This window comes from Syngnathus acus, chromosome 5 (genome assembly GCF_901709675.1).
Source record: "Syngnathus acus chromosome 5, fSynAcu1.2, whole genome shotgun sequence".
Lineage (NCBI taxonomy): Eukaryota > Metazoa > Chordata > Actinopteri > Syngnathiformes > Syngnathidae > Syngnathus > Syngnathus acus.
The window spans coordinates 2,771,144-2,782,084 of record NC_051091.1 but is presented as its reverse complement, the minus strand read 5'-3'; the positions used below and the strand labels follow the sequence as shown (position 1 = coordinate 2,782,084).

General features: G+C 45.0%; 1 protein-coding gene across 3 annotated transcripts in view; it reads right to left on the bottom strand.

The window, feature by feature from the left end:
- Positions 1 to 8,320: 8,320 nt before the first annotated feature.
- arhgef10la (Rho guanine nucleotide exchange factor (GEF) 10-like a) overlaps positions 8,321 to 10,941 on the bottom strand; it is a 62,068-nt gene continuing 59,447 nt past the window's right edge. For 2 of the 3 annotated variants that reach the window (XM_037251392.1, XM_037251393.1), the window contains one exon: positions 8,326 to 10,922. In XM_037251392.1, coding sequence (XP_037107287.1) covers positions 10,372 to 10,922 — 551 coding nt within the window. In that variant the 3' untranslated portion in view covers positions 8,326 to 10,371. Of the gene's footprint in view, positions 10,923 to 10,941 lie in introns of all 3 variants that reach the window. The other variant, XR_005097953.1, reaches the window with a different exon arrangement.

Sequence of the window (10,941 nt, the reverse complement as noted above, 5' to 3'; positions counted from 1 at the left end):
TTGCTTCTCTTTTTATCCTGCTGCCATTTAGCCACTGTGCGGAAAAGGTTACTGTGTCACGCAGTGCAGGGACGGCGGCACGTGAAAGCATGAATAGCGCTGACAAGGGCAGCCAATTATATTTGAACGAGACCTCTCTGGACAGCAGGTAGCACGCTGACACCGGATTTTGGAATAACGAGGACTTTGGCGAAACGTCACTTGTGATGGGCGTCAGACTGCACCGAAACGGGCCAGAGTGCTTCTGTCCCCTGCTGGCCTTACCAACTGACCCTGGATGTTTTCCAGTCGTTCTGTTTATTTCTGTTAGTCTGACTGACTGGCAAGGAAGAGCTGACCCAACCGGAAGATTTTCTTATTTTTCCTTTTTTTCTGACAAAAATTGAGCATGGGCAGTGAACTCAATTCAACTCACATCACCAAATCGGCGTCGACATCAATATGTTGCGATTCTGTTTCAAATATGCAAGCTGGCTGTTATCATTAAACACTAGCACATCTCAGTGATCGTTTCACACTTCTAGGTTGTGTTTCTGTACACTTGAAACAAATGAAGCGAGCCGTTGTCGACTTTGTTGTAACAAAGTATCGGGTCGTGCAAAGCCACCAAGTGAACTCGATGTGAACTGCAGCTGTGAAATCCGCGAATAAGCGCGTGCTTCTTTAGGGTCGCGACCTTCCCAAGCCTTTTTTTGCCGTCCTCTTTCTTTCTCTTAGCACGTGCTCAGCAAATAATCCAAAGCCATCCAGCGTGCCAGGTAATAAATTCTCCGCTGTGCTGTAAATCCGCACGGCAAGCCAGAGGAGAGGCGTGTCATTATCATCACAAACACAAAGAAAGGGAGAGTTGCCTGCCGAGGGCTGAGGTGGTTGTCCACGTCGGTGTTGGCGGGGTGGTTGCTTCATTTGCTCCCTCAATGGACAATCAGATGAGCACTTCATGAAATGGCCCTCACGAATAACGAGCCCGCAACGACCGCTGTGAGAAGTCGCAGAGGTGGCAGACAAGGAGGCGTGCAGCCTCATTTGACTTACTAAAACCAGAAGAGAAATTCCATTGGCAATTTAGCGAGAAGGAATTTCGCAACATGGCAAATGAGTTGGGGCAAATAAAAAATATGTTTGTCAGAAAAAAAAAATTGTGGACAAAACCGTTTTGTCCAAAATATATATATATATATATATATATATATTTTTTTTTAAACAACCCCAACTTCCTGGGTCAGTCCCATTTCAGCCTGAACCTTTTTACTGAAAAGCGCCCTGGTGTGTCACCACTCTTTACGAGATCTGATTTTTACTTTATGTACAACACTTTGTAAGCAGCTGTGGATTTTTATTTCTATAACGCAGGTCGAACGGAATCATTACGAGTCGAAAGAGCTCGTCAGTGATTTTGACTGCGCTTTGATTGCGCTCGCTTTGAGGGCAGGTGCGCAGACAAAACATCCCATTTATGCCCCTCAGTCGCCTCTCGTGCAGCTCACACGGCGCCTTGGAAAACTCACCTCAACGTTGAAACCCTTTACCCACAATGCGTAGAAAACCACATCCAAAAATCAGATCCAGTCTGTTCCCTTTGTTTGCTGCACGCTTACATCTGAATTTCACCGGTCTCCTCTCGCTGCTTTACATGTGAACAGACTTTTATGCAAATCAGAGAAAAAAAGATGTCATTCATCTTAAAAAGAAACAAGAATATTAAAGCTTTGCCCTCCACATTGTCCAAGCTTTGACAGACAAGTGTTTTTAATTAGTCTGCCGGTGTGCAGCGAGGAACGAAGCGGGCGCTAATGTGACTGTATAATTTAGCGCCGTCGTACTACAAAGTGTGCAAATGAACTCTTCGTGTTGGGAATGTGCAAATGCCGAGGCATGTATGCGATGAGGTCACGGAAGAGTTCTCAACGTTCCGTACGCCGACCTTGAGATAAAAAGAAACGAAGGCGGCGCGCATCTCTTCATTATCTGCAGCAAAGATCGAACATACATACGATACACAAAAGATGCGCTCGAGCCTTACGGTAGCAAGTTATAAATGTCAGCATTTCTTTTTCATGGTGACATGAATTCAAATGGTGTACGCTATTGTGATTGCATTATTTAGATTTCAATATTTACTTCGGGTTAGGCTCTTTTGCCAAGCAGGAAATACATCCAAATAAATAATGAAAACAGTTACATATATTCTTTCAACGGGAGGAACAGGAATGAGCATTTTGACAGCATCTGTTTGATTGACAAATGCCATCTGACACTTGGGACACATTGAGCAAACAGTCAAGGAAAACTCAACTCGAATCAAGTTCCAAGCAGAAACGTTTTCACTAAAGTGTGACATGGCGGAGGAGGTGCCAGCGCCAATATTTCTCTTGCCGCTTTTGGGCCGCTTGCCCAGGTTTGGATGAAGCTTTGGCTGGCTGCTGCAACAGACTAACGCAAAGGCAACGCTCCAGGTGCAACAAAGAACAGACCCTCGAGTCCCAAACTAACATGGTCACTTGGTCCATCCGATACCAATGGTAGAAACATATTCATCTATCCCAAATGTAAGCAGTTCATCCTTGCGACACACTGACTAATTAACTTAACAAACTCAAGTTATTAGTGAGAACAGTTCCCCCATAAGCGCCATCTTTCTCTAGCTGCGCCCTAGCGACTGCTAATGCTTCTTGTGTCGGCGGTGTTCTTTCTCATTCTCGCTCTCTCGTTCACGCTACTTTTATTGGTTCCATCCATCCCGTTTGATCTCACAATCCCATTTGCCTTTGAATTCCCAAGTGTGCATGAGCATCAAATCAAACGTTATGCTGGAAATTGATCTCTTCTTCATTGTTTTACTTCGGACAGCTTGATAGTGAATCGGTTTTCATCGATGCTGAGTGACGATGTTGTAGATTAGGCTGGGCCTCCAAAGGGACAACAATCAAGCTTTACAGTCTGCATTGTGAGAATTACCTTCCGGACTCACCCGTGATCGGCGAAAATTCAAACACTGGTTTAGACCAAGTGCCACCTACAAAAATACTTGGCGCTCTGCCACCATGATTCCCAGTGTAATAGGGGTGCAACTCCGAATCCAAATCCAAATGTGGCCACCGCCAAACACCCTCATCTCATTTTTATCACAATTCAGCAACTGCAAGAGCATTTTGACTAAAAATCACAAGTGTCACCGGATGCATTGATTCCCGATAGCTTTTAAGAAACTAAGGCTCTTAACTGCTCCCTGCCTATGCATTTATTTTGATTAAGCGGCAAAATCAATCTTAATGAGCCTGTATGCGCACGAGTCTCCTTGTTTTCCCCCCTTGACTTTGCTCTGCCGGATGCAACGTTAACAACACTGGAGACGTGGCAAAAGGCTCTCAAAGTGGTGTCTGAGAAATGCGCACAGTCATCGTGAAGGAAAACCCGTCCAAATCTTGACTTTATAATGTGGGTTCTTTTAGCCGTCCTGGAATTCTGCTTTCTCCTTTTTGGTGCACTGACCCACAAAGCAAAAATCTCTGCAGCACGATTCAATGAGCTGAATGAGCAACTATGCAGCGAGTCAAAGAATGAAGGAGATTGTTGTGTGGGCTGAGTAGGAAGAACTTGCATTTGCACAATTCCAAAGCCTCATCCTAGCCCTCACCCTAACCTCCCGGCCGTAACCCTAACCTCCCGGTTGTAACTCTAACCTCCGGGGCGTAACCCTATCCCTGACCCTAAACCTACTGTACTTGGCAATTTTCAAACAAAGGCCTTACAACACATGGTCTTTTTTTAAAGCCTAATTATGCGTGGTGGTTTTTATTTCAAATGCTATCCATGTCTCAAAGCTATACTTTGAGACCCTAACACTGACCATATCCAAAGTTTAAAATGACCATTTTAGACCAGTGCCCTTGAACCCCTACTTGAGCCCCCTTACCGTACAAGCTTAGAACTGTACTGTGAATAACTAACCACCATTCGCCGAAATGTAAACATTAAATGATGTCATCAGTACCTTTTGTAGCACAGCACCTGGACACACACAGGCACGCGCACACACACACACTGAATGTCATTATACCAGCGGTGACCTCTCGAGTTCCACATGATGACAATGTTATAAATATTTTAATAAGCTATACAGACAGCATTGTGAATAAAACATAGATGACTTGAGGAAGAGAAAGGTCCATTGCGGTCTATTTCCCTGAGGGAGGTCCTTTTGGAAATAAGCAGCCACTGATGCTGGTGTACACACACTAGACGTTTTATCAGGTAACCCTAATTTGGAACGCCAACCATTGTTTGAAACACCAACCCAATTTGGAAAAGTTATTTTGAAATAAGGTATCGCCCTTGTGTGAAACCCTAGCCTTAGTTTGAAAGCCTAATTTGAAACCTTGCTCCTAGTTCCTAATTTGGTTCCTAGTTCCCCTAATTTGGAAACGTTCTTTGAAACCCTTATCCTCGCCATATTTCTAAACACTAACTTTGGCTTGAGAGCTGAAATGAAAGCCTTTTTGACTCTCTAATTATGATTTTTTTTTGTGTGAGTGCTTATTCCAAAGAAAATATGGCCTGCGCCAGCTATTGTCAGTCCCGTCGTTCATGTTTCAGCCAACTGATGACTGTATTTTTGTAACATGCATTTGCTTTCTGTATAATCAGAACAAGCCAATTATACAAATGGACAAAATTGCTGGTGCACCTCGGTTAGTGAAAGAAAAACCCACAATGGTCACAGAAATGTATTTACTAAGATGGCGCCGCGGATGGCCGCCTCGGTGACTTGCTCTCTGCTTCTTTGTGTTATTTTGTGTGTTTTTTGCGTCTTCTGCTGCCCACCCCGGACCACTTTTACCAGAGAACAACTATTAAACATCGGACAGTCTTCTCCTGATACTTTCTCTCTGGTTTTCACTGACTCAGACTGTTTGACGGAGATTTTAGCCGGAGCGGCGGCGCTCTACAAGCTAGCATGCCGAAGACGGTGGCGTGGCAAGCGCGCCTGAGCCCTCGTGAAGTTGAGGCAGAGAGGGTTCCGTGCTCCCCTACCATCAATTCATCTGGCGAATGTCCACTCTCTGGCTAACAAGATAGACGAACTGCTGCTTCTCATTTCAAGGAACACGGACATTAGCAGATCCACCGCCCTGTGCTTCGTCGAAGGAGGTGTGTCAGATGTTCCGGAGACAAAAGGTCAGGAAGGCACCAGGCCCAGACGGCGTGTCACCCTCCTGCCTGAAAATCTGTGCTGAACAACTGGCACCCACCTTTGCACGGATCTTCAACCGTTCCCTGGACCTGTGTGAGGTTCCTTCGTGCTTTAAGAGCTCCACCATTGTAGCGGTGGCCAAGAAGCCCACCATCACAGGTTTGAATGATTACAAACCTGTCGCCCTGACATCTGTGGTCATGAAATCCTTTGAGAGGTTGGTGTTGAACCACCTGAAGTACATTATGGGCCCCTTGCTCGACCCCCTACAGTTTGCCTACCAGGCAAACAGGTCGGTGGACGATGCGGTCAACGTGGGACTGCACTACATCCTGCAACACCGAGACACCCCAGGGACATATGCCAGGATCTTGTTTGGCCATCACATCAGACACCCGGACCACCAACACTGGCACCCCCCAGGGGTCCGTCCTCTCCCCACTGCTCTTCTCTCTCGATACCAATGATTGCTCCTCAGGCGACTCTTCTGTGAAGCTCCTGAAGTATGCGGACGACACCACTCTCATCGGACTGATCCGGGACGGTGACGAGACTGCGTACAGACAGGAGGTGGAGCGGCTGGTCCACTGGTGCAGCCAAAACCACCAGGAGCTGAACCCGCTCAAGACCGTGGAGATGACAGTGCACTTCAGGAGAGAGACCCTTCACCACTTCCACCTCTCACTATCCTCACTAATGCTATTGCCTCCACAGACACCTTCAAGTTCCTGGGATCCACATTCTCTCCGGACCTGAAATGGACCGGCCACATAACTCTGCCCGGAAGAAGGCCCAGCAGAGGCTGTACTTTCTGAGACAGCTCAGGAAGGTCAACTTGCCACAGGAGCTGCTGAAGACCTTCTATACTGCCATCATCCAGTCTATCCTCTGCACCTCCATTACTGTCTGGTTTGGATTGGCCACCAAACAAGACAAGCATAGACTGCAACGGACAATCAGGACTGCAGAAAAGATAATCGGGACCAACCTCCCATCTATCCAAGACTTGTACCTGTCCAGGACCAGGAAATGTGCAAGTAACATCTCTACAGACCCTTTTCACCCAGGTCACAGTCTGTTTGAACTACTCCCCTCCGGACGGCGTTACAGAGCACAGTACGCCAAAACCAGCAGACAGACACATTTTCTACCCCCAGGCTGTCGCTCTGATGAACTCACACATAGCCCGGAGTCAGAGTCATTGCTGTGCAATAACATCCTGCTCTCAACACTTTATCTTTGAATTGTCTATATTACGTGTACTATGTGTCCTCTCTGCATCCATTGCAGCCTGGCCATCCTGGAAGAGGGATCCTCCCATCTGTGGTCTCTTCTCAAGGTTTCTCATTTCCCCTAGTAGGAGTTTTGGGGTTTTCCTTGCACTCCTGGGAGTTTAAGATCAGGGGATGTTTGAGAATAACTTGTCAATTTTCACACATGTCCTGAATGTTGTTAGTCACCTAAATGTTGAACAGAGGCTGAGATCTACCGGAGTCAAATTCCTTGTTTGGCATGCCCAAACATGGCCAATAAACTTCTTGAATCTTTAGAAATAACTTGAATCTGAAAAATAGTAATATAAAATGTAAAAAAATAGTAAAAACCTCACATGCAAATCTGAAGTTAGCTACATTTCTGTGAATCCTCAAATGACGAACAAATGCAGGGATCGAAGCTGTGGTGAAATTACAGTACTTGCATGAGTAATTCATTTGTATGGCAAGCAAACTGATGACTACTTGTGTATTACTAATTTATTTTATTGCTTATAGTGATAGTAAGCCTATTTAGCGAGTTTCTGGACGTCGCGACGTGTGCTTGGTGGTGGAGCAGCCAGGATGAAAGGTGGAGAGAAAAAAAACATGCGGGAAAAAACTCTTCTCCCGCGCGCAGCAGAAAAATATAAAATAACGACACAATAACGACCGTCGTACTGTCTCTGCTAGTGCTTCAGTAAGTTTAAAAAAAAGACCATCTGGTCAGTTAAAGTTACTGCTATCACAAGCTAGCTAACAGTTAACGTTACCAGTAGCTAGCTCTGTCTGCCCTCTCTCTCGCGATCGAAAAACAGAGCTGCCAAACTGAAACAAATGAACACAGACGACGCAAACACATAGAAACGCAACAAAAAACACGCAGCACAAGACAAAGCCTTGTGTAAGAAATGTTGTTGTCGGAGCCAGAGGTGCAAACGCCGTGATCGCGGTTTGTCCCGTTTACTTTGACGTGATTGGCCATTAGAAGCAAGACCGTTGAACTCTCTTGATCCTCATTGGATAAATTTACGTCAGCCCATGTCCGCCAGTGAAAAGGGAAAAAACTTAATGTTGATAAAAAAGAAAAAAAGATGCCATGGGAAGTCATTATGAGTTAAAAGTCATAATGATTATATGATAATTATATGATAATCATTGATTTTATTATGAAATATTTTATATCTAATATATATCTGTATATATATATATATATAAATAAATTTAAATATACATTTTCAATGTTCATTCATCAACGACATTGACAATTTATATACACTACCGTTCAAAAGTTTGGGGTCACAAAATTGTTTGGGTGACCCCAAACTTTTGAACGGTAGTGTAAATATTATTATAATAAAATATTATGAATTAAATATTATAAATTATATCTTATATTTGTATAAGATTATAAAAAATCTATGAATATAAGTATACATATATATTATAAGATTTTTTACACAGAAGATTATATATATATAATCTATAAATAATTATCTAAATAAATATATACACTACCGTTCAAAAGTTTGGGGTCACCCAAACAATTTTGTGACCCCAAACTTTTGAACGGTAGTGTATATACATATATATATATGTACTAAAGTGTGTCTTGTAATTGCTGGGCTCTTCTGAACTTTTGCTGCAATTAAAGTCTTACAAACATGCGGGAGGAAAAAATCACACCATGTTTACAAGCCGCCGTAATTGCTCATAAAACAATATGTTCATTACGGCGCCTGTAAAGGCTGAGGCGTCCTTTGCCGAACTGCGGGGATCCTTCGCTAAAAATGCACAAATAATTTCACTTTGCGGTCAAATCGCAACTTGCAAAATGCATTTCATTACAAAAAACACATTAATCGGACGACACTTTGGCATTAAACAACTTTAATGACACTCGTGCAGTGCCGCATGCAGCTTTAATTATTTGCCGTGAGCACACAGTGGAAAGAAAGGAGCACTTTCATCTTGCCATTCTTTATTTTCTTAGGCGCTCACATTTGGACTGAAACACACATTTTGCAGCCGTGTGCATCAAAGTTGTTTTTAAGCTACACAATAGGATAGAAATGTAAGTATACCCACAAAAAAAAAACCTTAGGATGCTATGAGGAAAAGACGTGACATTTTGCAGTCTTATTTTCCCTATAAAACGCACACAAACAGTGCGTCATCTTTAATTAATTATGAGTATAACTTGTATGTACAGTACACACGAGGGGTTAGCAAATAACACAGGTCAAAATACTTGCTAGGCATATGCCGACATAAGCGCATGGTTCAATGGTGGCAGTCCGTGTTTGTTGGGCGATCATGCATATTTTCATCTGCAGGAGTACAAAACACGCAAAAGACCAAAGAGCTCATTGCTCGCCACGAGGGCGTCCAGACGCTCGGCACATGCATTTCCATTTAGATGACAGCCGGCGAGGCAGCTTTGCGTCGGCTTCTCAGCGGAACGATTCCCGCCGATAGCTGGATGATGAAAGGATATGGTGGCAAGCCTCGCGCGGCGCCAAGGTTAAGTCAAGACTGGAGGCGGAGATGCAGAGCGGGGTAACCTTCGCTGTTAGTCGCCTTGTAGCAAAACCCGGATTTGGCTTCTGGTGGTGCGATTACCTGGCCGTGACGTCTCCTTTACCAGCATTTTGGTTTCCTGATGAAGTGATGATGAAATGGTTACGAATAATGAACTATAGAATAGTGGACCCCAACCAGGCCGCACAAGAAAGAATAAATAATAATAAAAATAACATTACTCATGTTGTCAAAACGTCAATGTGCAATCTGGGATTACTTGATTTATCGATGCTTTCGACATTTGATTCCGATTTTCTAGAATCGATTTGAGAAGTTTTCTTCGCAAAAATTGTGACTTCATCAAACACTGGTCCGTCAAATTATTGTCTGATAGTAATCCGGTCCGTGGTGCCAAAAAGGTTAGGGACCACTGCTCTAGTAAACCAGACGATGGACTGCAGAACATTGACATTTGAAAACATAGAATCCGTTGTTACGACAAACGTCACACTTTCGGGAGGGAAAATAATACAATTTTTGGAGAAAACATTTTTTTTTCAGATGCATCACATTTATACAAGAAATGAAAGGAAAACATAGTCAGTACTTTGATATAAAAAGTTAATTTTTGAGCGGAATCTTGTTTTGGGGGGGATAACTTTTGAGACAAAAATAGTCTCCCAATACACCTTCAATTTTGAACCATGGTGACTTTCTTTTTTTTACGACAGCATCCTCATTTATCTCCCCCCAACTCCACCTTCATATAAATAACTTTCATTAGTTTGACACTGGTGAACAAGTGCGACATGCTCCTAAAAAATAGTGGACACAAATGTTAAAAAACAAAAAAAAGTAATCTTAAAAAATGTGCAACACAATTAAGCTCCTTTGTTTAGTGGTCATTGATTCGCTTGTGCAAGCAGCTGCGATCACGAGGAGGGCATATCCCATGATGAGAATGATGCTACGCTAACATGCTAACAAAGTGTTTTCAAAATGCGTCACAAAGGCTTGAGAAGAACAAAGTGTCATGGAAAGCGCTTGGCATTGTTCTACTCCTGTCCTGCAGGTGGCGCTCATGCAGATTCCAAGCCGCTCATCGACGGTCAAACAGAGCCAGACAATTCTGCAATGTGTGCAGTCGGAAATGTACAAAACGTGCTTCCCTTGAGATCACAACAAAACGTGCTTCCCTTGAGATCACAACAACCTTCATGACAGTTTGTGAGCATTTGACCTGTTTTGGTAGGACTGGCTGTTATGGGACAAATCTGGGCCAATTTGACGATCCGCGGACTGGCAAATGCTAAAAAGTGAGCGGAAGTGCTTCCCTTGTGTTCATCGCATACCATTCATCTATGTGAGAGCGCCGGAGGTTAAGTGTGTTGTAGTTCTAAGTTAGACAGTCAACGGCAGTTGCCACACCAAAAGGACGTTCTCTGAGGAGTCCCCGGCTGTCCGGGGCCCGGCGGGCGCCCCCTCCCGCAGCCTGCGGAACCCCCGTCCCCCGGAGACGACGGCGGCCGACACCACCCTGTCTTTGGCCCTGGCGTCCTTCTCCGAGGGGCGCCCGCGCGCCCACGTCTCGGGGTCGTCACTGAGCTCGTAGATGGAGCCGTCCTCCACGCTGTGCTCCAAGGACTCCAGGGACGAGTCGGAGGCCTCGTCGGCAGCGGCCGTGAGCGGGCGTCCAGGCAGCCCCGAGGTGGAGCGCAGCTTGTATTGCAACAGGACGCCGCGGCCCCGACCGCCGCCTCGCGGCCGGCCCTCGTCTGGGCGCTGCAGAGATTCCTGGGAGGAGGTGTCGCTGGGATCCTCGCCACCGCACGCCGAGTCAGGCCCGTCCTCCACCGAGTCCCTCTTCAGGAGGTCCGGAGACAAGGTGCCGCTGACAGCCGCCAGGAAGTCCACCGGCCCGCAGTGAGCGTTCAGCGAGATCCTGCCCTTTCCTGGAGGACGGCAACGCAT